Here is a 26,495-nt window from a genome sequence, read left to right as displayed (position 1 = left end):
CAAGTATAAAAAAAAGATTTTGATAAATAGAGGGCCATGTGTTTGGAGTCTGGGTCTAGCAACAGAAACACTAAGGATCGAGACAGGAAGCTGCTATGAACACAGAAGCACAGCAATGGAGAAGGAGGCCAGTCATAAAACCATGGGAGGGTCCTGCAGGGAAGGGCTTTTAATCCAGAAGGACATGAGCCCAGGTGTGTTTAGGAAGGGAAATCAAACCAGCTGTAGAATCCAGGGACTCATAAGGAGGATAAGAGAGTACCTGAGTGACAAATTGGAGGTGCATACGAGAGAGCACCACCCTAACTGAAAGGAGCACCCAAGGCACAGTGAAGGGGAAGGAGGAGGCAGGATATGGAAGCAGCTCTTCCAAGAACAGGGCCATGGGAGCAAGAGATGGAGAGAAACAGCATTTGGAACGACCAAATTTTATTCAGCTGAAGATGTACTGTATAAAGAGGTCACTGTCGACGGTGGCCAGCAGGGGAAGGAGGACGTTTTGCCCAGGCATAGAGCAATGGAGAAGAAGCAGCCCCCAGGGAGTGAAGTGGTTGACTCACATCTTACTAGTGGCTTCACAGTTGTAAAATATTTATGAAAGGTAATTTGCATATTGAAACAACAGCATTTCCTTACTAATTTTTCAAATCTGTGTTGGAGAATAATACAAATATACTACAGAAGAATGAGAAGTCCAAAACACAGAGATGGTCCTTGTACTGTGATGTAAAATGATGGAAAGAAAACAAGCTGAAATATCTAGATGCTTAGCAGAAGGAGAAAGGTAACTTGATTGTGTAACTACTGAATTGAAATTCCCTCAGATAGTCTAACTTGAGTAAACACTCAAATTTATGATATCATAAGTCATAACAAATATTTGCCGTGAAATAGATACAATTCTATGTGAACCACAAGTTCATTAATATGTGAGAACAACAGCAATGATTAACGGAGTGACACTTTGTTCATAGTCAAGTCCTATGTGGTGTCCACATAGGAGGTGAGAAAATGTAGTCATTTGTAACCAAACAGTTGACCCAAGGGTATTCCGAGCAACTGAGTTCCGATCTACAGCTCATGTTCTTAGTGATATAGCTGTTATCCTAAACCATCTCCCCTATTGAGCTGTAAAAACAGCATCAGCCAAAACATTTTGAACATGACAACCTAGTTTTCCCTTAGTTGGTTTTGTCTACCATAACCCTCGTCAGCATTTTCCCTGTTTTTACCTATCACTTTAGTTTAATTCCATGAAGATTGTAATGGTTAACTTAATACTTCCGTAATGCTAAATCTCAATAAATATAATACCTGAGTATTAATGTTACTTTCTTTGGTGCCATAGCCTGGAGGAAGAAAAACCATTCCACCTGTTATTTATGAATGTAAACATAAGACTCCTTAGTATAAACTTGGCTTTGGTTTTAACGGCACGCTTTTACCGTCTAGGCTATGATCCATGGGAATGTAAATGAGACACCCTAATTGTAGTTAGCCCTCGTTGCCGGCAGCATTCTTCTCTGCAGTGATGGGAAGGAAACAGAACTGATTATCTCAACCCCCAGATAATTATGTTAGAGTGCTGTGAAACAAATGTGCATGTTTTGCCTCTCGAGAGCTTGTCGCAGAACAGCTCTGTGCCAAAAGACATTTGATTAACACGTTTTTTATTTATACCACTTGATAATACATATTCTAGAAAGAAAAAAAAATTTACCGTCAGTTTTTCTTTAAGCTCCATGAGAGAACCACATAATTCAGTAATAGATTCAAGAATCTCCTTGTGTCTTGTGACAATCTTCTCAGCATATTTTTGCCCTTCGTCCAAACCTGGGAAGGAGCAAAGATAAACCTTCATATAAAGGGAATTTTTACCAGAAAAATAGAAAGAACCGCGTGTTGGGTCCCAAGTGTCTTTTGTAAGTATGAGTGGAGAGCAAACTCCGCGCGAACATACACTGAGCAAACAAATCAATGAATGCAGTCATTTTTAAAAAGCTAAGTGTTATAGATATGTTTGGATGTGAAGTAGGGCGTTGAGATGGATGAATGGGTTAGGGACATGGTCTCACGTAGCCCAGGCTAGCCTTAAACTCACTATATAAGCCCCATTTCCTAAACGCTGGGATTATAGGCATACACCATTGTGTCTAGATTGTGGTTTGTTTAGGAAATATTGACCTAAGTCTTTCATGTTGAAGGCTTGGCCTTCAATGCTAAGTTCCGAGGTGGGATCCCCAGACCTCTGACTTAATCAGCAGATTAGCTTGTTGATGAGGTAATAATTAAATTGACTATTGGGGGGTAGCAGATCCTGTGGATAGTAGGCTGAAGTGAGGAATGGGCTGCTTGGGGGACATGCCTGTGATGGAGTATCTTGTCCCCAGACTCTTCTCTGTCACTCTCTGTTTCCTGGCTGCTGGCAAGTGAGAAGCCTTCTCTGCTATACGTTCTTATTGCCATAATATTCTACCTGACCTAACCCTGAAGGGGAACAAGCCAGGCCTAGGATGATGTCTCTGAAACTCCGAGCCAGGTATTTGGTTACAGAGACGGAAAACTCACTAGCCCAGGAGAACCAATAAAGACAGCACCTGCTGTACCAGTGTCACGTTCATGGAGCCCAGATAATGTGGTGATTTTGATGCTCTTAATACTCAGCACTGGTCAGGCTTTTCTACCAGGACATTCAGTATTCTTCACCACTTAAAGGCATTTCCCAGGAAGGCATCCACCTACCCCAAATGTGTATAAACCTTAATTCTCTGACATATTTTAATCCATGGCCAAGCTAGGACAGTAAATCTATGCCCCCAAATCCTTACATCTATCTATCTATCTATCTATCTATCTATCTATCTATCTATCTATCTATCTGTAAGATATAAATATATTATATAATATTCTATGTAGTAAGATTTATATACACATATATAGGCATATATTATATATATTAGGAGAATAGGCTTCTACCACCATCTCTTCCCAGTTTGTGAATTAGAAAAATCAATTTTAAATGGATTAAAGAATCAAATTCAAGAGCTGGAACTTTAAAACTTCTAGAAGAAAATACAAAGAATGCTGATCTCAGTGGGGATTTTCAGGTGAGACTCTGAACACAGATGAATCAAAAGCAAACAGAGACAAAGAGGAGTCAGGCTAACGTCCTCAGTGGAGCAGGACAATGTGCAGATGCACTGTATTGAAGGGGAGGGACTATTTGCCTCTGATTTACATCATATGAGGGGTTAGAATCCAGAAGAACTCAGGCAACTCAATAGGCACATCCCACCAAGGCCATTCTGAAAAGCAGCGATAGCTGGAAACACACAGTTCTTATAAGCAGATCCTCCTTCTGGGCTATGGATGTTGGCCAATGGCTGAGTGCTTGCCTCATGTCTCTGAGGCCCTATCCTAGTTTTCTTCATCTGTTGCTTTGGTAAAATACTGACCAGCTGCAACGTGAGGAGGACAGGATTTATTTCAGCTTATTGTTTGCAACCATGCACCATCAAGGCAGAAACCTGGAGGCAGGAACTAAATCAGAGACTGTGAAGGAAAGCTGCTGACAGGCTTACTTGCCTAGCTTGCTCAGTTACCTTTCATACACAACCCAGGCTCCCCTGCTCAGGAATGGCACTCTCACAGTGAGCCTGGTGCTCTCACATCAATCAACAATCAATAAAATGCTCCACAGACACGCCTCCAGGCCAAGCTGATGGAGGCAATTATTGTCGAGATTCCTTCTGGCCAAATATGTCTAGGTCTGTGTAGATTAACAAAAACTAACTATGACTGGCTCCAATTCAATCCTTAATGTCAGTAATAAAAGATAAAAATCATACACATAAGAGAAGACAGGCATCGGCTATGCAGGGTCTTTGAGGCCTAGATCATGCTTCTTGACTGCAGAAATGGCATCTCCTGTGTCCTTACATGAGCAATGCAGACACCTCCTAATGCATGACAAGCACTCGCAATTTGTTTTTTAAATAAATTTATCCGCATTATAAGTGTGGGTTCTGACTGGCAGACAGCTGAGCATGTAAAGGTGCCTGCTTTCAAGCCCAGGGACCTGAGTTGGAACACCGAGGTCTGCACGGTAGAGGGAGAGAATGACCCCACAGGTCATCCTCTGACCTCTACATGTTCACTGTGGCATCTATCTTTCTACCTCTATCCCCCAGATAAATGTAAAATTTGAGAGTTCAGGGTTCAGGAATGCTTTAGTTGTCTGCAAGACTTAATTTCACATCCCCAGGGTAGTAATTGTGTGATGCACTTAAAAGATGTGCAAGCTTCTTGGTCTGGTGGGATATCTCAGTGAATTAAGGTGCTTCCAAGCCTGGGGACCTGAGTTCGAGTCCCGGGACTCATATGGTAGAAGGAGAGAGCTGATTCTGCATTTTGTCTCTGACCTCTGATTGTGTACTGTGGTCTATGTAGTCTACAGACACACACACACACACACACACACACACACATACACAGAGGCATAAAATAAATAAATAAAATATTTTAAAGGGTGTGTAGAATCCTTAATAAATATGTGAAACCCCAAAATCCATATTTTCAGTCATGGTATTCAGTCCCTCCTGCAACACGTATTGAGCCCTCAGTCTATACTATGCTGCTCAAGTCAACAGGCGAGGGTTTACATGAGCATGGAGATTGTATTCTAACGGGGCAATCCAAACAACAACTAACTAAAGCAGATATCAGGTGGTAATAAGCGCCAGAGCAACCAAAAGATGGGACACAAAACTGCAAGGTTGTAGAAGAATGTGCTTTGTGGGGTCTTTGTGAATACTTGCCATGCCTTGGCACTGAATAGGTACTGTACCATCACAGTAGTACGGAAAACCCACCAGCACAGAAAACCGACAGAGGAGTGGAAGTAAAATAGAGACAGACATCCGTGCTGCTAGAGATGCCCTCAAGACTTCCTTTTCAGCAACTTTACGTAAGGACAAGGGAGAGACATCTGTTTCTTCTCATTTGCTGCCAGCTGATATTTCAGTGTATGTATTTCTACTATTTTCCTTTGGGAAAATAATAAACAGTTTATTCTCAAGGATTTCCTATTAGGCAGTGCAGTCTGTGATGCCAAGCATTTTGCATTTATCTGGGAGTAGGGCTGCATACCTTAGACTAAACATGTGCCTGGAGCAGCTTTGGGGCAGCCAGAGAATGCTTTCTGAACCACCTGCTAACGGCTTCCCCTCGGCTGCCTTTGCCTGGTCCCTGGGGATTTTGCTTTGTCTCACAGGAATCACAGCAGAGAACCTGGAGCTATTCTTAGGGCCCTCAAGCAGTGTGGTCACCCAGGAAAGGACTTTGCTCTTTCCTTGTCATGGAGGAAAAGAAAGCAGCCATGAGGTGACAGAGTTCTCTAATTTGTTTGTCAGTGAGAGGAAGCTGAGGGATGATTCTCCAGACCTTTCTCAAATGCACAGATCAAACTTCGTGGAAACAGGATGATGGAAAGCTTTAGGGGAAGCTTTGTACTGGCTATCACGGAATCTTCTTACGCTCAAGGGCTCACTCTAGGGGACAGGATACTTTTGGCCTCTCAGGTGTGGTTCTGGTTTTATGATTCTTGAGACAGAGAGGAGGGAACACAAAGCAAATAGAGAAGGGGGAATGATTCAAGACAGCTGAAAAGCAGGCATCCCTCCTGCTCAGGAGTTCTGCCCTCTGTCCCCTGCTGTTTACTTCTGCTGCACATAGAATGGAGACTTCTCCTGGAGGACCTTGATCTGTTTCCTGCTGGAATAGGTTCAGTATAGACACGTTTGGTGGCAAGTCCCTGACCATTACACAGGAACTCACCATATAAGCGTCGAGCGATGCTGATGACCTCCTGAATCCTTTCCTCTTGCTGAGGCACAGAGGGAGTGATGAATTTATTGAACTGCCTGTGGAGGATTTCCACAGCCTCCTTTGTTTGGCACTCCATGGAATACTTTCCAACTCTTACAACTGTGGCACTTGCATCCTCATACCAAAAGTTACACTGCATTAAAATGGAAGAAAACAGAACAGAGAGATTTGTTCTGAAGTTCTTACACCGAGCAATGGCATTTCAGACTTCGGTTTCCTCAGACTTTATGCTGATATGGCCTTAAACTTTCCACGTCACGTTAAAGAAAATATCAGCATATGGTCACATGCGTACCTTTTCATTTAGAAGCCCAAGGCACGTATTTTAAAAGTGTAATTAAAGAAATATACACAAATAAAATTAGAAGGCAAAAGTATGGAAATAGCTTTGATTCTCCTGCCTTTCTAGAGTCATCTAAAATACAGTACCTAAGACAATGTTGTATAATTTTTAAGAGCAGGCAACAAAAGCTTTTGATCACTAAAAAGAATCCAGACGTTGGTTGGATAATACTCAAAGTTCAAAATAACCAACTGACACTGCTGGTAATCCACAAGTTAAATTTTTTTCTTAATAATATTCTAATTATAAATTTTCCTTTAGGAATGAAATTTAGATATGGATCAAGAAAATATCATCCAAGAATAGAATTCTACCTTTGTGAAATAGAACCTAGTCATTATTTCAAAGCATAGTAGAGGCATGAAACAATTTTTCACTAAACAATAAATAACTGTGACAGGAGGAATGTCTGCCCCAGGCCAGGGACATTTGTACTGGGTAAAAAATAGCAAAACAGGACTCTGTGACAAGCTAGTTTTAAGTACGTGCCAAGAAACTTCAGCAAATCTGTACGTCATGTATCAAAGAATCAGCTACTTCATAGTGTGGTGATGAGTCCAAACACTCATCTGTATCAGCAGGGAAAGAAAGACAGTCTGTACGTCAGAATAATAGGCAACAAAGAACACTCCAGGTCCTCAGGTGTTTCCCTGATATAAAATATGAGGCACTGACCTGGCCTTGTCCAACTTCACGTGTTTTAGGCGGACTACTATCCCCTCCACAGTGCAAAGGTTACAACGCCACAAATGAAGTCCCTGAGATACCCCAGGATCAGCTTATCCTGAAATGGTCTCAAATGCTGTGAAAGAAACATGCTGCTTGAGAGTTTAAGCAGGTTTCCAGCAGTGATTGCAGTTACCAGCACAATCAGTGCAGTCTGAACCCAGGTTATGAAGAAACAGAAACTCTTATAGTCTTGGGAGGAGTAAATTAACCCAAGCTTTTTGAAGAGCAACCAGACAATGCAGAGAAACAAAATCCTTGTGGCATTTATTCCCTTTGACCTAGCAGTTCAACTTTAGAGAATTACCCTAAGAACAGTAATGAAGAGGAGCATGACCAGGACTTTTATGAAAGCACTAACTAATACTGCAATTATTTTTTAAAAGAACAAGATTTTTTTTTTCTGAGTAGTGTCTTACTATGGAGCCTAAACTGTACAAGAACTTGTAATTACCCACCTCTGTCTCCAGCTACCAGGACTAAAGAGCTCTCCACCACGATCAGGACAAAACACATTCTGAAGTAACATTTCGGCAAGAATATAATCACAAGAAGAAAATACCTCTTCTACTACTTCCTGGAGATGTTCAGTCAGGTCTAAATTCATCTTGTAATCTGTCACAACTTTGTCAAAGTCATCCACCTGCTTTTTCAGATCCTCCATGGCTTCTGAAAGGATGCTAGCTCTATCACTTGAATAGTGTAAGAATGAATCAGATGTTTTATTATTAACCTTTTCCATTTTCTTCCTTAAAGCCTGGAAGGGGTGGTAAACGTTTTTAAAAGGAAATTATATTCTTACTTATAAAGCCAGCAGTAAAACAGAATAACTTGAAAAAAAAACTTGTTGCTTCTACCATTCTGATGTCTTAAAATTATAATCACTGAAAATGTACTTTGGAAGGAATACATTTTGTCTCAGATATTTTATTCAGTCGGTACTTGCAAATAGAAAACCTAGTAATAAGATTACACACACACACACACACACACACACATACACACACACACACACAGTTATCAGGAGCTCCAGAATCTGTGGGCAAGGAAGGGAAGAAGGTGGTAGAGGGCATACAAGGCGCATGGCTACACACGCATGCACATGTGATGGGGAAGCAAGGAAACGCTGGCTCAGCACATACATCTCACCAACCGTCATTGGTGCTGGGTTACAGATGCTGGGGCCAGAGGCTCTGATGAACTGCTGCGGCCAGCAGGGCCACCACACATGCCAGTGACACACAGACAGTGGTGATAGTGATAGTCAAATGCAAACGTACAAAACATTCTTAGAATAAACCATGAGTTTATGTGGAGATAGTTCTCACCCGGTTTAAATACTACGCAACATTTACCTGCACCGAAATGTAACACGGCACCCCCAAAGCACAAACATTTCTTCTGCGTTCATGTGACAGCCAGAACTATCTTGACATTTGAAAAAGGAACATGCTAGGAAGCTCTCAGAACAGAGGCGTGCATGGTTGCGTACAACAGAAATTGTTCTTTGGGTAGAATGCTGCCTATGTCACTCTAAGAACTCTTTCCTGTAAGTTAAACTGCTTAAAATCAGCATCAGTTGACTGGATACGAGGCAAAGAGCTAAAACATTGCCAGGAAAGCCAACTGTGGATTATAGAGAATAAAGCTGTTACTTTTCGAGGGTAAATGAGATAAATCAAATACCACGTATTTACTCTAAGAAGTCAAATTGTTACAGAAGAGAAAGCTATCATCTTAATTCCGTAAAATAGTTATGCCTGACTGCAGTTAGTGTGCAATACACACACACACACACACACACACACACACACACACAAACACACGGGTACAGATACGAACTACTTTCTCATTACCTGAATTTTTTCAGCATATGTATCAACTTGTTGGATTTGATACTGAAGAGTCTTTAGGTTTCGAGATTTTTCATTTTTCTTGAAGTAATTAAACTTCAGGTTGTTGAATTTCTTTTTTATATCTTTGAATGACTCTTTGAGCTATAGTTAATAAAAAATAAAATTATAATTTCCTTAAAATTAGAAAGTCAATATTAAATTTTCTGAATAAAAATATCTAAACATTTCCAAATATTCATCTTACAATTGCACTCAGAATAATTTCAACCCAAACCAAATCTCCTATATAGACATTTATCCCTAAACGAGAGTACTTTCTGGTGTATGATTTTTAGCTACAAACTATCTCACTGGTTGCCAAACAGCAAAGTCTCTAACATCTTCAACATACACTTTTGCTAACCCGAATGTTCTTATTTGTATTTATTTGGTATGAAATCTGACACTCGTTCCATCTTCGGCATGCCAGCACCATTTCAGATCTTTCAATATCCTGGCACTCTGCTCCAGTCATTATGTATAAAAAAATTATTAAGGCTCCACGGAGCTGTTCGTAATGAAGAGGTCAGTGAGGGGTTGACTTTTAGAATATTCAGTACAGTGTGTGAGATTTTGTGAGAAAGGAGTTTTATTTGCCCGGCTAAAGTTATTTCCATGAGCAAATTTTAGGTACTTTTACTTCTTAGATGTGGACCATTGGCTTTGTAATAGAAACAAACTAATTAAAAATATGGAGTAAGAACCATCGCCATAGAGGGCAAAGCTGGCTTGTGTGTACACAGGCAGATTACGACCGTCTACAAACAGTTCATCTTCACCAGGGCACCAATGCTCTAAACAACCCGGTGCTTTTAAACACTCTGCTGTCTCTCTCTTCTGCATATTCATGAAGGCCAAGCATACTTCTAGGCAGCTCTCCCTTTGTATTATCAGCAAAAGGAAGCACAAAGAAAACATAAGCCTAAGATTATATGGGAGCTTTTACAACGAGAAGGAATCACGTCATGGTTGATAAATCTGAGTGATGCAAAGAAAAGTTGGAAATACATTAAAATTCTTTTCAATGACAGCAGACAAATTACCTGAAGAGTGTATAAAAGCCATGCACGTGTTACACCTGAGATTCATAAAACAGAAAAATACATCTGCCCTAGAAAATGCATACTTTCTCAAAATGCTTACTCCACACTTCCCATATTGTGGAAATAAAATATTGACTTTATCCTTAATTCTTCTTGGAGCCAGCCATCTGCAAGGCTCTGGCAGGCCTGATTATATAGAAATTATTACACTTAGACAATTTTTTTTTCGCATAGGATATACATGTACTCAACAAGTATTGATTTTTTTTTACATAAGATTACATTGCTGGATATTAGTTTTAGGCTGCGAATAGAACCAAGAACAGGAATTATATAAACCGCTTTAACAGATAAGACAACAATGCCCAGCAAGAAAGGAAAGAAGCTGTAACTTTGGGTTTTGAAAATTACTTCAATATCAGAAGTCTAGAAAATATTTAAAATACCCTAGTAAGTTGTTGTATTTATGAAATTGTCATCTATATGTACATCTATATCTATATTCTGTGATGCTTGGTATTTTAAGGCACATGTGTTAATTCTAGCAGGAAGGGATAAATGAGGTACATTGAAATAGAAAGAAAAATATAAAGACACTGAAATATAAAGAAACTATATCATGAGTCATTAGCAGAAAACGGAGGTAAGAGATCTTTTAATCTACAACTATAAAATAATAAATACCATATCCGAGGCAGCCAGAGCTTGTTATTTAAAAACCCCTTCAGTCCGTTTGAGATGATCACAGACTCGTTCTGATGGAGAACGCGTTGGTTGTGCGCCAACGCGTGTGTACTGAACACCACTGAGCGGCACGCATAGAGTGGTCAAGATGGTTGGACTAATGTTACAGTATTCTATCACAGCTGACCACCAAACCGCTTAGGGTGCGAGAGCGAACATGCCTGGAAGCCCATATTTCGAAAGCTGAAGAATGATGATCACAAATTCAAGGAGAATCTAGCTTACACAGTGAGAGCCTGTCTCCGAAGCGAAAAACAAACAAACAAACAATAAATAAACAAGCCAATAAATAAATAAATAAATAAATAAATAAATAAATAAGGTTGGGGAAATAGCATGGTGGGTTTGGTGCTTGACACAAGTGTGAGAAGCCGAGGTCAGATCCCCAGACACCATGTAAAACCAGCCTGCTCCTCGCTGTGAGACAGGAGCAGAGGCAGAATTCCCACATGCTCCTAGGCCAGCTCCCCTGACACACACAACTGCAAAGACAGCCAAGGAGACTGTTTCAAAGCAGGTAGGAGGAGCTGATATCCAAGGACGTCCTCTGACTGCCACACATGCAATGTCGCATGTCAGCGCCTGTGCTCACATACGCAAATATGCACTCATGCGCGCATCACGCCCACACAAAATAAAACTGAGTAAGATAAAATAATAAATCAAATAAACATCACAAAAGCAATAAAGGTGTTCAGTCACTGGCAATTATACACTGGAAACCACAGTTTTCTACCTTACTCTATTTATTGAAACATGGTATTACAGACCAGTCTAGAGAAAGAAAGAGAGGTTTTACCATCAGCTTGAGAGCCAAGGGTTTACCTGCTTCTTCAGACATCTACTTGAAAGCTCTAGGAGCAGTATACAGCGATGGAGCCCCACTTCCATTCTAAACCATGAGCTTTCTAGTTTATCGTGGGTTAAGAAGCATCAGGCTTCTAACTGGTGAGGACTACTTCATTTCTGCATGACAGCATGCGTGCATTTCCACTGAGGATGATTTAGACGGCCAAAGAACGTTTGTGTGTGAAACAGGATAGCTTCATTCTGACACACGAGCTCTCTGAACAGTGTTTCTGGCACTGTTCTGGCTTAGTTACACTGGAAACCCAGTCAAAATCCTCTCTCTTGTAGCCGTCATAACGCAACTTCAAGGCTACTTTACACATAAGCAGAAGGAACATGGATGAAGCACCTGTAGCATTAACAAACCCAGCCATGCCTCACTTTCCTTACCTGCGCATTCCAATGGGAAAACTGAATCTAATCCCCACAGAACTTGGCACCGTAGCTTTAAAGGGACTGAGTGCTACGGTGACTGGCTGGGGTGTCACTGCCCACGCAGCTGTTTCTAACTTTAGCGAGCTTGTCAACAATAGGGTATGGTGGGGATGGTCAAGACAACTGCCCGGCCTGAGCACAGAAGCGGCCACACACCAACAGCACAGGGAAAGGAAGAGTTTACATTAGGAATCTACACATGCTATAATTCACCTTAGTAATGCTGATGTATTCTGGATGTCAGGATTTTTTTTTTTTTTTTTTTAGTGACTAACTTGATTCTTCCACCTTTGTACATGCTCAGCTCTCGCAGGCGTGCATGGGATAAGTGGACTAAGTTTACGTGGCTATAATTAGAAAAAAAAAATACTAAAATTTTAAAATTGGTCTTTTTCTCTTCAAAACTACAAAAATTATCCTCTGATGGTTTCCAGTGGGTGATGTGTCTCTTTTCAGAGCGAGGAAGGAGAGAACATCCACGGAAACCTAAGAGCAAAAGGCTCCTCATGCTGACTTGCTATTCTTAGTCTTGACTAAGCTGGTTGAGGCAGCTTTCACAAGAATGTGTTATGTGTAAGTCTGGTGCTGGCAAGACCAACCGGTGTGAGGGACATGGGCTATTTAAAACCAGGGCAATAGATTCATAAAGAAAATCTTGCACTAGAACTATGGCGTGCTTCTGGCTAAGCCCCCAAATCCAAAATGAGCAGTCAGTTTTTATTTCTCTAGCGTCCACTTCACAAGCTGCATTGCTTATCCTCCGTTTGCCCACTCCTGATGAGAAAGCTTTCTGAGGCTCACTTTCTGTCCTGGAAGGCTGTGTGTGACCACCTCCCGGGATGCTTGAATTCGAAACAAGGACATGTGAAGACTCAAAACCTAATTCTGATGTGTGGCTACACGTATTAACAGAGGGCATTGGGTCTCAGTGTTGGACAGATTTCTGGAAATTCTTTTTGGCCTTCTTCCATTTGGTAACCATAGCACATCTTCCTCAGCTCCCAGCCGCATAGCAACAGGAAGTGGGAAAGCTCTCAAAGCAGAGATGGGTTCCAAATTGCAGGCAACAGCCAGTCTCAGCAACAAACCTCCTGAACGTGTGCCATCTTCATAGTGTATTTAATACATTGTGCTTGTACTAGCTAGGGGAATGGTAGCCATAATTTTAAATGTGAGCAGTCCATATTCCCCAGAAGATCCTATAAGTTATTTTACAGACACCAAACACTACAATTTAAACTTTTGAACCTTCAGGACAAACATTTTGTGAACAAATTGCGATTTTTTTTTTCCTGTCCACTTCTATCTGCCACCCTAAAGCATTTGGGTCAGGGGCCTGCTGAGCAGATGGCCACGGCTGTGATGTTCCATGTGGTTTTAATTTTCTTGAGACCCTTAAGTTTTCTGTGGACATTTATATTGTTACAGCCTGGCTCATGGTAGCCACATTGAACATACTTGTTGCATAGAGACAACTGACTTTTTTTTTCAAAGAACAAGTTTGGGTTACAAATCAGAACAATGGCTGTTGTCTGTATCTTTTCCACAGTAAGCCCCACTGGGTGGTTTGTGTTCTATATGAACGTTTTCTGTGCCTTTTCCTGACAGAGATGGCTATCCTTGCTCCTTCTGTCAGGGGCAAAGCGCCACACAATGGTAGCATCCATTTTTTGTCTTTTTGACTGTGCATGCTACATAAGAGCACCATCCCCTCGATTGTAATCTATTGTCTCTGACACAGTTTGTGTCTGGCTCTTAAGTGACAAATACATCCAGATTTATAACAGAATGTGAAGGGTTCACGTCTGGCATATGGAATACATATGCTAAGTCCTTTCCTCCTTACTCCCTGACAGGGAAGATGTTGCTGCCGTAAAGGAGATTTTTCAGGGTAAGGTAATATAATTGCCTAGAAGCTTCTGTGTGAAAAACCTATTCTGAGAAAATGGATAATGTCCTGATGCTGTCATCACTATTCTTTCCAGGAAGGTAATTGTTTGTGACACAAAATATGAGCCTTTAAGTTATAAAGCCCCACTAAAAATCGTGTAAATAAAGGGTTAAAAAACTTTTTGTGTTAGCTTGCAAGAAGAGAACATGTTTCCTACTAGGATATGACTTTTCTAACTGTAGATTACAAAGGAATGATGCTCCTTGGCAATGGAATATGGCTGTGGAAATTTCTAGAATGTCTTGTGTGTTAATGATATAGTCACATTGTGAAGCAAGAAAATGCAAAGTGCTACTGAGCAATTATGCATACAAATGTATCTTTGTGTGAAATGGGTAGGGAAAAATGCCATAAAATCTGGCAGTTTGACGGGTGTGCTTCTCATGGGTAAACGCGAAGAAAACGAGTTTTTCCAAAATTTACTATGCATAAAAAATATGCAGAGATAATGAAACGCAAAAGCCATTGTTACATGTCTTTAAAGAAAATCACATCTTATTTTTAAAACCCCATTTAGAGCAGCTCCCGTCCTTTCACCTTGAGGTACAAAGCCCTTTGTAAGGACCCTGGTGAAGAGCACTAAGTTAGCTCCAGCAAAGTCAAGAGAAAAGGTTTTCTGGAACAATCCAGTCAATTGTGATGGCTCATCCATACACATTATAACAGATGCATTAGAAAGCAGGAATAGAAATGATTGATGGGAATGTACCGAGTGAATAGTTCGTCCTGGATCACACAAACATCAAGCACCTTCTTATCCAGCGTGTGAATCTTGGCTCAAGACTGACCCTCTCAAAAATAAAACCAAAACCAAAAACATAAAAAAACACCAAACAAAAACAAAAACAGAGAGAGAAGCTCTGCAGTCTTCTAGTGAATTAAGATAAATCTCACACACACACACACACTTTCATTTTTTTACATAAAAATGAAGACATTCCCCCAGAGATTCTCTGAAGTCTATTGCAACTCGTGCCTATGAACCTTTGTGAACTACTTTGATCACAATGAGGGAAAACTGGTCTGTGATCAACATCAAAAATTAAGCATCATGTACGGTCCAGCTCCCTGCAAAACATTATTCATTTGCTCATATCGGAAAAACAACACACTGTAGCTCAGCTTTCTGTTGTTCGTTTTGTGATGGGGTCTTAATGTAGCCCACACTGACCTGCAACTTGCTCTGTAACCAAAACTGGCCTTGAACCCCTGCTCTGTGCTGAACACCCACACATGTGCTGCCTTGCCTGGATTCATTTCATTTTATAAAATAATACTCTAGATATTTGTGTCTAAACAAATCACACATCTAGACGCCAAAGGTTGCCACCACAGGAAAAAAATCAACTGAGTCTCCTTGCATAGTCACAGTACTAAGCAGAGTAAGATGTATTTTCATTCGATTTCACTAAGGGACGTCGGAAATATTCTTTCTGATTATTTCACCACTAGTTTGGTGCTTGTAAAATGCAGTATATGGATGCTATGCTTGAACATGCCTGCCGTGTCTCTACAAAAAACAAAAACAAAAACAAACGGACAAAAACAAAAGTAAAAAGGACCCAAGGATTTCAAAGGTCCTTCAAGGGTGAAAGAATAGCCTCAAGACTAATTGGATTAGAAGCAGACGCGATGGAGAATTATACTTGTCGTAGTAATTAAGAGTGTGTCAAAAGGATACGTGATTCCTAAGTCAAACCCACATGTATCTGCTTGCTCATTCCTGAGGTGCTACAGACACCCCTGGGCCATCCTTACTATGACTGGAAGGGCCATCTGTCATCTTGACTGGCTCAAAGGTTCATCATGAGGCTGTCCCTGTAACTAGAACTGCTGGAAGATCCTGGGACGGGGACCAAGCTTCACGAATGCCACAACTCCTCGGGAACATGAAAACCCAGCCAGGCAGGGCTGGGAACACACAGCCTGCCCCATTGGTGCTCTCTGTAGGTACAGAGATATGCCATCTCTTCAGGGAGGGATGTTTGGGCAAAGTAAAGGAAGGAGAAAAAGGAAGAGAAGGAAGATGAGAGAGAGGAAAAGTCGGAAATTTTAGAGAAAAAACTTTTCTTTCTTTTTTTTTTTTTTAATGTCCATGAATTTTTCATAGCCCAAGAGCTCTAAGAAGCTCTGGATGATTTTTGAACCAAAACTAAACAGACTCAAAAGTAGCACAGGGGACCAGAAGGGGCTGTGCCTGCCCACCCTCTAATCCCATTCCCTCACTCCCACGTGGAGGGCAGACTACACTGGGGACCCACCGGAATGTGAATCGGCCAAGAACAGAAAGCATGCAGTATTGGAGCACATTGCTGAAGAGAAAGCTATGTCAGCTGCTTCTCCCCGCCCCTCCTGTTGAAGCTGGATCCCCAGCGGCTACCTCTCATCTCCTCTCCTTTTCCTTTCAGCAGGCTCCCTCTTGCACCTTCCTGCCTGTGACCTGCAGGAAAGTTGGGCACTTCAGTACAGACGACCATTAAAGCTCCATTACCCATCCTTTAACCCCTGAGTTAATGATTCTCAGTAACTGCTAGACCTAAATTATGCAGACTGGGCATACACTAAAAGTTCAAGAAAGTTAGTCCACAGCCTTTCCACTCAGTCCCTTTCCTAATAGACTCAGAAAAAAAAAATGCTCCAAATAGCAACAGACATGGAATTGTAATTATCCTGAAATGTTTTCCCTAGAACAAGCCTGTAGGTAGAAAAATCTGCCATCCTCAGCACATGCCCATGATTGACAGCCATGGGGGCTGGAAGGAAGGAGGTGGACTGAAAACGTGCCAGGGCTGAGAATGTTTGATAGAGGTAGGAGAAAACTGTCTGTGGGGAAGTGGGGGCGTGGGGACTCCTTCTCTCCTTTCCTTTTCCCTCCGAGTTCCTTTGCCGGGAAAGACACATGTTCATGCCTACACGACTTGAGTTACTTGACTTTGGGAAAATGCTCTGTGGTCTCCAAAGCAGAGAGCCTCCTCCCTGCCCTTAGCGCCTCCTTCACCCTGAGTCAATGCAACTTAAATAGAATGTCATCAGGCTGGAGCAAGCTGACCCTTGGCCAGTGCCACCCTTTCCTCCGTGCCCTGAAAAGGCTGTGTCTAAGCATGCAAGCAGGATGAAACACACACACACACACACACACACACACACACACACCAAAAGGAAAGCACTAAATGAGACCCAAACCTTCAATCTTGTATTTGAGTTTCTCTATGCATTGTCCTGACTTTAACATATTTGGAACTTGCAGCTCCCTCAAGAGGGCAGGCAAGGCTCCTCTGAGAATGAAAGGGCATGGGCAAGAAAAGTGTTCTGATTCTCTGTGCGTGTCAGTGTGGAAGTGTACAGTGTGCATGCATGCATAGACACCGGGGCGCACGCTTTGAGTCAGCATGCCCTTTCTCAAAGCCCACCTCATTGATCTCATCCTGAGTGGTCCAATACTGCAAGCGGGAGGACAGGACCTGCTCACATTCTTTGGCCTTGGCACTCCAGCTCCTGCTACCCACTTCGAGGGCCTCCAGCTGCTGCTGCAGATTCTTTGCGGAAATACTGGAGCAATTCTGGAAATGAAGGATGTGGAAATAACAGAAGGAACCTGTGAAATGGCCACACAACAATATACCATTTGCCTGGATTATGATGCTTACAAATAAATGGCTTTAAAAGTGATATAGGGTCCTAATTTATTTTACCCTAAACATATTTGAATCTAATCATTTTAGAAGGAAGCTAGACACTCAACATTATGGAATAGACATTTCTATTCTTGAATCTCATCATCATCTCCAGCTCCTCAGAGGCGCCATTCATGATAAGGTCTAATTTTTACTTCAAAAAGCATAAAATATGCATTAGGAACATTCTGCTTCGGCGCTGTAATTTTCTCGTCAACTTGAGTTTAACCTCAGGTTCATTATGCAAGTGCTCCAATCTCCATCTAGCGCAGGGGGATGCTGGAACCAAGGCCAGAAGAGGGCTGGAGAACAATTTATGTTATTTGTGCAAAGCGAGGCATCCTACTTTCTCTTCACTTTTAAAAATAAGTTTACAAATATAATAAAACTCCTTAGAAAACTTTGACACTGGCAAAAGTGAATTCTAGTAACAGCAGCAAATATTCTGCCTTTTAACTTAAAGAACAGACGCTTGCTGGGCTTGCTGTATCACATATAGCCTAACAGGTATCTTAAATGAACTTTAAAGTAAAGGTGGACCTGCGGTTTTTATTCATAATGAAGCAAACCTTCCTCCCCTGCCCCTCGTCAACGTATGGATTTGGGAAGTTTGCAGAGCATCAGAGTTCAGTGTATTTATTTATGAACCTTTGGTCAGAAAATACTTTCTGTTCTCTTGGGCTCCTCTGCTGAAATGTGACCAGTGTGATAAAGCCAGTGCAAGAACTGATGCCAGAACCCAGGCCAGAAGCAGAGGGCCTGACCCCATCCACTCTGGGCTTTTATGGATGAGTAGCCAGTACCTCTGGACTTCAGCTTCTTCCTCTATAAAACAGGGCTTCTGGTCTTACATGAAATACAGAAGCACTACCATCCAGTAGAAATGCATTATGGGTCGTGAAGTCATTGAATAACTTCCAATAATCTCATTGAAAGGCAAAAAAGAAATGAATAAAATTGAGCATCATGGCATAATTTATTTTACCAATTACATCCAAATATTATCATTTTGTAGCAGACAGCCAAAATAAAAGTGTTAAGAGCCTTTTCATCTCACATCTTTGAAATCTAATGTGATATCAGACTTTGACTTTTCCTCAGTCGTGGTTAAATTTCTAACAGAAATATTTTATCTAGATTTAAATTTCTCAAAACGCAGTTTTGAGAATCACATGCCCAAGTAGTTTCTGAACACACTGAGAAATTTCCAACGGTGATACTGACTATTAGCATTTACAGTTTAACTTGGTTGAAATGAAATAAATGTAAAAAAGTTTAAGTTCTTAGTTGCATTAGACACATTTCAAATGCAGAAACCTAGTGTCCCTCTGAGATCATGGCTCTATTTTAAATTAACAGGAGAATAATATGTATTAAGAAAGATTTTATGCTGATGTTTTCCTCCTCATATTTTATTTGTTTCTTAATGTGGTAGAAACTTGGAACTAATAAGCACCCCAGTGATTTTGCTCTTTTTTTTTTTTTTTTTTTTAATTTAACATCCTGGGGCTCAAAGATGGCTTAACCGTGATGCGCTTGGTTAGCATGCGTGAGGTCCTGGGTTCAATCCCCAGCAGCGCACACAAAAGCAACAATTCAGATGAAATATGTGCAATGCACCCATTTCTTCCATATTACAGCTCAACTGGCAGCGAGGGGAAGGCGGCAGCAGTGACGGTCACGGTGCTTACCGGCTGCTGCACAGACGAGATGATGTCCACGCCCAGGGAAAGTGCCAGCTGGTGGAGATGGTCCACGCGCGCCCGTCTTTCTCGAGAACGGCCCAGTCGCCTCTGGACCTCCTGGGCACCTCCCAGCTCCGTGGGCTGTGCCGGAAGCTCCTGGGTACCTCCCAGCTCCGTGGGCTGTGCCGGAAGCTCCAGCTCTCTCGAGCTGATGAAACGCATCAGCTGGAATGAAGAACATTGGCATTTAACCCGCTTTTACTGCCAGGCCCATCGGCATCCTTAGAACTACGGATCACGACGCAGGTACATGCCGCAGAACTGTGAGTCCACAGTGTTACACTGATCAGTCAACAGTTCGGTTCTACGAAAGAACGAAGTCTATTCTGGGCCCATAACCCCAAACTTCAGCAAGATCTTGAACTGTGATTTAAGTAAACTCAAAAACTGTTTTTAAAAAGGTTTTCCTATTAATGTGAATGTATGTTTTTGCCTGCACACATGTCCATGTACCAAATGCATACAGTTACTCAGAGGCAAGAAGAGAGCATTGGGGTCGCTGAACTGGCATTTTAGAGGGTGGTGAGCTGCCATGAAATAACCAATAAATGGCATTTATTGAGCACTTCATGTCGACAGGTTCTTGGGATGAAAAAATACAAAAAGAAAGAACAAACTTGGGTTTTGATCACCCCTCTCCTCCCAAGAGCTATCACTTTGAGTTGGGAAAATAAAAATCTAGTTTTATAAAAAAGAAAAAAAAAGCAGCCATGATGCTAGAAGCGCTAGATGGAAAGACTAGTGCTTGCTGTGGGGATTGGGAAGAGAGAAGCATTGTGGGGAAGAGGGGTTGCTGGAAGGAAGCAGGAGGTATGCTTTAACAAAGAGAAAGGGGTCTACCAGGAAGTGTCAAACTGACAGGCTTAGATGCAGGAATGTATGTGCCATATTCAAAGGAGAAGGAAGGATACAGCAGTCCTGGAGCATGAAGCAAGATAGGTATCGTGAGAGAAAAATTAGCTATCAGGGTGAATAAACTCCTTATACCAAGACAAGCAATTTGGTTTTTATTTATTGCATAAAAACAACCTCTTAATTTAATCTTGTAAAACTCTGCAACTTTTGGACAGCTATGGTAAGACTTACTTCTTCCTTGACCTGGTGGAAACGGACTGTCTTGATTAGGACTTCCTCATAATCCTGGATTCGCTCTCTCTGCCTCTGATGGAGATGGATAAGGTCCTTCAATTGTTCAGACTTCTCCTTCAGAGGAGCTCCCTGACCACTTAACACATCCCATTCTTTCATGATATGCTGAACCTCCTCATGCAGTTGCTAAAAAGAATGAGGCAATGCAAGAGGGAAGCAATGAGTTTTCATTTTACAGTGAAGAATCTGATTATCAAAATAATGGATCATTTTCTCATTTCTTAGCAGATACCCATGAGCCTTCTCAAAACCCAGCTATTATGTGTAATGCCAGAGATATAGAGACACTGTAACTTCTCAGGACTTTTAAGCAACATGGCGGAAGGAAAGGCAGGTGTTTCAAAGACAGATGGTAAAGTGGAAAGCTGTGTGTGTCTATGAGAGATCAGACCTATGGGTCTTAGTTAAGTCAATATACTTTTTCTGATATTTAATATAGAGTAGAATCATGTGGTATAATAAGAACACTGAGAGAAGTATAAAAATACATCAGGGGAATTACTTGTGCTGTGTAATGAAAGAATGATCAGAATGAGCCACCAGCTGAACAGCACACAAGATCCCATGCTTCAAAGCAGTCACGCTGTAATCCACAAATAGCCACCACATGGAGAAGGGATAAAGTGCTTTCCCTTTCAGTCAGCACTGCTCAGACATCCCCTATAGGAATGCGGACCCTGAAGAGAGCTTGCAGAGGGCGGACTACTTAAAGAGAATGCCACTGTTATCCTGTTGTCCTAGGAGTGGATCTTGTATCAAAGGGAGGAGTAAAGGAAATCCCGTAGGCTAAGGAGCTAACTTTCAGAAGCCTGCACAGGATTGTCAAGATCAAATCAAACACTTGGATCTCAAATAGACAGTGCATAACACAGTGATGGAGCGAAATACCGCTAGTAATGGCTTCTAAATAAGAACTTATATTACATTATATTGGCATACACATGTGTGCCAAAAGAAGTATGTGTAAACCACCCAGGATATGGCCAATTGGGCTAGTCATGCTTAGTGGGAGTTTGGATAGAAGAGTTTGCTGTGGATTGTGATGATGCTATATGTGTGTGTGTGTGTATACAGAGTATAGGGATTTATCTTAACGGAACCTACAATTAGATATTTCCCAAAGCAATCTCCAAACATCTAATTCTGGAATTCCTTAAAACCAATACATATTAAGTAGTAACAGATAGATGCATCTTACGTTTTCAACAACCCTCCCCCTCCAAATCCAATGGTGTATATTTTTAAGTCAGGACTTGGAAGATGGAAGCAAAAACAAAAAAATGGTCAGGAATTTAAGGCTGCCTTTGCCTATATAGCAAGTTTGTAGTTAGCCTGGGCCACATAAGATCCTGTCTCAAAAGACCAAATAAATGAGTGAATAAGTAAATAACTAAGTCCAAGAAGGACACTCCAACAGTCAGCCTGTCCTGAAAGTTGTGCCAAGGCGTGGCATAGAGGTTGGGGTTAAGCAGTCAAGGGTCTGAGAGCTGACTCATGGCTTTATCTCTGGTACTCAGAGGGCTTCCTGGGAAGATTGATGAAGCCCACAGGGGAAAAAATTATCAGGAAGGTAGTGTGGTAGGAGCTGGCTCGCTTGTGGGTGGGAACAATGACAGCCCAGTGATTTGGGGACAAAGGGCAACAGAGTGTCTGCGTCAGAAGGTGTTGATTTTGTTTTGAAATGCCTTACTCTAAAACACTCCCTAAGCAAATGGCGACTGTATGGTAAACACATCAGTAAATTAGTTAGAAATACAAATTAAGTTCATGTAAGATGAAAATAAATTTTCAGCACAGTATGGCTTGAATGTTTGGATATCATCAAATGTTTGGATATCACCAAAATACATCTGGGAAGAGTAAGAAAATGTGTTATTACAATGTTTTGTTTTTGTTTTTCTAAGACCAAAAGGTTACTTTTGTAAAGAAAAAGGGAAGTTTATAAGGGAAACTGGAACTGGGGAGTTTGGAGAGATTTTTCCATTCACCCACATCCACTCATTCACATGTCCACCTGGAGCTGAGGCTTCATCGCATTCCACCTTCTCCGCAGATCTGACATGCTCTGGAGGCTGCCGCCCAGGTCAAGCGCGGAGACGGGCGTAAGAACCTCGTGGACAAGTTTTACGCTGTGAGTGGTCTGGGACAGATGTTGACAGTTACGAATGTGTGTCTGGCAATTCAGCACACGCGGTCACCTCAGTGGTGACGTGTGTGCCACGCTTTTCAACCCAGCCGACACCGACCCACACCGGTGAGGTCACACGAGCCCTTTGATTACCGGCGATTTTTACGCCATTTTTAGATCACAGTAATATCTAACGAAACGCAGTTTTCACCATTTCCAAGGGTGCAATAAAGTGGCATCGAGGCACGTGTGACTGTGCAGCTGTCGCCAGCATTACCAGCAGACTGCTTTCATCAGCCCAAACAGGACCTCTGACCTGTCCAACAGTCCCCCCTCTTCCCTTCTTGCGTCCTCAGGAGGCACCCGCTCTGATCTTTGTATGAATCCGGCTATAGGGTTGCAAATAAGCAGAACCACATGATTTCTGTGCTTCGTGTTTGTCTCATTTCACTCCCCCCATGCTTTTTAGGCTCTGTCATGTTGCACGGATCAGAATTTATTCTTCAGCAGGTGACATTCAACGTTCCTTTTTGTTTGTTTGTTCCGGTGCTAGCGCTCAAGCCCAGTGCTTTATGTATGCTCGGTAAGCGCTCTGCCCCGGAACCACGGCCCAGCCCATTTCCTTACCTTCCTAAGTTTCTCTTTGAAGGTTTCCCACCGCTGTGTCATAGGCTTGCCTTCGCTGGCTTTGAGGTGCCATGACATTCGGAGATGGCTGAGTTCTTCCCTTCCAGATGCTTGCTGTTCCATAATGCTCTCCGTAATGTGCATTTCATTTTGAACATTTAATATCTCATTCTCTTTTGCCTGTTGAATTAATAATCCATGTAATAGCTTTTCTTTCCTAGGAGATACATTTTTCTTTTGTATTCAGCTCTTTTAGGTGGCAAGTACTTCATCACACCAGAGCAGGAGATAGACAAGCCTGAGCTCATGTACAGAGGCACAGTCAAGTGCATAGACGTATATTCTCTGCTTGGGCAGCAGGGGCAGAGTATTGAAAGGCTTCAGCAGGACTTTAATGATTGAAGGGGGTGAATATAATAACTAAAGGATATATTCTGTAATTGTGATTATTAAATTTAATAAATTATTAAAGAAATTAGACAACAGTGGGAATAACCCTACACTATACTTTACATATGCCATAACTGAACTTGTGATAGCTTTTATATATTATTAAGAGATTATTAAAATATAAAATATTGCTTACTGTAATATAAGCTGGGAATTATATTTTATCAGTGACAACTAGAGTCATAAGAGTACAGTGGCCTAAGAAAGGTCTAGAACAGACATGCTATCATAAGACCTGTTGATGGTTAGCCAGCAGGACACAGAAGTGATTTGGTGTTTGGCAGAGGTAGTATTTTGTCTGTTCCAGAAGAACAATAATTTGCCTTTAGTTTTGTTAGTGACACCGTCCTCATTTTACCTTAGCGTAGTACATGGAAACTTTTTTGGTAATGAAGTCTAAATAAGCTGTTAAATTATCCATTCATTTTACATTTGTATCCATGAACCATGGACTGTTCTCTGATCTCGCTCTTTTCTGATGCCTAGGTAGTAAGGAGGCCAATGCTTGACAGAATTCTCAGTATTTGCCACTGTAAATTAATAAGCTGGCACATTCATCTGCCAGAATTCTGGCCAAAGTCAATTAATCTGATTCACAGGAACTTTAGACAGAAAAAAGAAATCAATTTCAAGCTTGAAAATACCAGTCTCAGAACCTCACCATACTTCAACAATACACTCTTATAAGACTAATGCTCTATGGATAGGAAGAAGAAAAACATCCTTATCAGCAGTTTTACCTATCAGAATATCAATAAATTAGTAGAGTTAATTATTATGTAAACTTAATATTTTAGCAACAAAGAGCTTATCGCTTGACTACTGAAAAGACTTTAAAGCAAGATGATGATGTAAAAATACAAGTCTATCATCAAGTAGTGGGTAGATACGGGCTATTTTCAGAACAGCCTCTATGAAGAGTCTCTGTGAGTTGGGACTTCCTTACAGCCTGCTAATGTAGACACAGATAGAAGAAATGAGTTTGGGTCCATTCCTTTCTACCACCCCTCCCAAGCTGAAGATAACAGTATCTGATTTCTTTCTATTTGATACTTAATACTTGATAAGGACTCACCAATCTGGACTGCAGATCAAAAGGCAATAGGAAAACCCATAAAACAGAAACATCTCTAGATGCTTCTGGAGGTAATAGGGAGACCCTGGATTAATATGGTCCAAGGAAGTATGGGAAAGATACAGTGGATGTGGAAAAACAAAACCAACAATTACATTAAAATTTTAAACCACCTGGCATTTCCAGAATTGAAAAAAATGTCTAAAATTCAGCAATAAAAAGGCTACACAAAAAACAGACAATTTGCAAATAATTTAATTCCCTTGTAATAAAAACGCCTAAACTAGAGATGAAAGGAAATACACTAAGCCAAAAAATATATAAAAGGTAAAAGACAGACTCATTTATTCAAATGTTGCAAATAAAAATAACTTTGCCTTTGTATAATAAACCAGTTGTATAATATAGGAACGTGGATGAATTGTGCAACACGGTTTTTTTTCTGGTGCTTAACTAATTTATAACTATTTAATGAATGTTTTGGTTCTACACAAACTCATTACTACTGTTCTTCAAACAACAGAAGTCAAAACGAAGACAAAAAAGATAATTGAAAATCAAATAGATGTAAGTGTTAGAACCTGAATCTGATAAATGATTTCTGTCTCCATGTTTGTATCCCAGTTCTCAAGAAAATGGTACCTGTCGGTCATCTTTAAACATTTACAGAAAGAAGCTTCTAGAATATTAGAGAAAGGAATGGGACCTGATTCTCAAATGGGGGACGTTCAGTACACAGATTGATAAGTTTCACATTGACAGTCAGTGTGCCCAGATCTGTGCTTACAGATCATTTGAATATTTGAGAAGAATGTCCCAAACACAGGGAGTCAGGAGTTGTGCCAAACCATAGGTAACAGGTCAGGGCTTTATAGGGTTCAATATGTACATTAACATGCACACAGTGCTGATTAGATTAAAACATATTGAAAGCATTAACTGTTGCTTTGTCTTTTTTTAAAACTGTTACTCAATAGATTAATTCAAGAACTAGAATGTCAAGCCTATGGAAGCTAGGCTTGATAAATCTACAGAATAAAACCCAAGAGAAATAGTTAATAAAGCAGATAGATCCAAATTAGTTTAACAAGATGAATCATCATAGTCTAAGGTCAAATGAAATAAGGCAAAAACTATAGGCCCACATCTTCTGAAAAAGCTAAATAGCTGATATCAAGAGTCCCGACTATACTGAATCTAGGATTTAAAAAGGTCATGTGAGTGTTAATAAGAGAACAGCAAAGCGAGCTCTTTGCTTAAAGAGTTAGCACCCTCATGTCTCAACTGCAAGAAAAACATGCCTAGTTGACTGTAGCTCAGCTTCTGCTTGCATTCATCAATGGGTTTAGCAAGCAGAAATTTTGGCAAAGCAGATCAGCCTGAAGAAAGAACTTAAACTACACCATAAACTGTAAATTTGTAAATGTATAGCTGAAGAAAAGATTCCTATTAAACATAGAAACTGCTCTCAATGTTGGAAAACATTTCATATGTAAGAGAAATTACCTACGGATGGCTTTATGCCTGCACAGCTACCAAGGTACAGTATGAGATATGAAGACAAACTTATTTAGCATTTTTAAAACATTCTTGTTGGGCTGGAGAGATGGTGCAGAGGTTAAGAGCATTGTCTGCTCTTCCAGAGGTCCTGAGTTCAATTCCCAGCAACCACATGGAGGCTCACAACCTCCTATAATGAGATCTGGTGCCCTCTTCTGGTGTGCAGGCACACATGCAGGCAGAACACTACATATGTAATAAATAAATAATTTTTA

General features: G+C 41.0%; 1 protein-coding gene across 5 annotated transcripts in view; it reads right to left on the bottom strand.

Moving 5' to 3' along the window:
• The window catches only part of Ccdc141 (coiled-coil domain containing 141), a 163,832-nt gene that overhangs the window by 13,387 nt on the left and 123,950 nt on the right, over window positions 1-26,495 (bottom strand). For all 5 annotated transcript variants that reach the window (XM_060390407.1, XM_060390409.1, XM_060390408.1 and 2 more), the window contains 9 exons: window positions 23,196-23,375; window positions 22,455-22,580; window positions 20,378-20,566; window positions 19,238-19,456; window positions 17,283-17,432; window positions 8,812-8,952; window positions 7,518-7,712; window positions 5,836-6,019; window positions 1,721-1,833 (listed from right to left, as the gene is read on the bottom strand). In XM_060390407.1, the coding sequence (XP_060246390.1) occupies window positions 1,721-1,833; window positions 5,836-6,019; window positions 7,518-7,712; window positions 8,812-8,952; window positions 17,283-17,432; window positions 19,238-19,456; window positions 20,378-20,566; window positions 22,455-22,580; window positions 23,196-23,375 (1,497 nt within the window). The remainder of the gene's footprint in view (window positions 1-1,720; window positions 1,834-5,835; window positions 6,020-7,517; window positions 7,713-8,811; window positions 8,953-17,282; window positions 17,433-19,237; window positions 19,457-20,377; window positions 20,567-22,454; window positions 22,581-23,195; window positions 23,376-26,495) is intronic.

Source organism: Meriones unguiculatus, chromosome 8, assembly GCF_030254825.1.
Source record: "Meriones unguiculatus strain TT.TT164.6M chromosome 8, Bangor_MerUng_6.1, whole genome shotgun sequence".
Taxonomy (NCBI): domain Eukaryota; kingdom Metazoa; phylum Chordata; class Mammalia; order Rodentia; family Muridae; genus Meriones; species Meriones unguiculatus.
The sequence above is the reverse complement of the archived record's forward strand: the minus strand, read 5'-3'. Positions and strand labels throughout refer to the sequence as shown.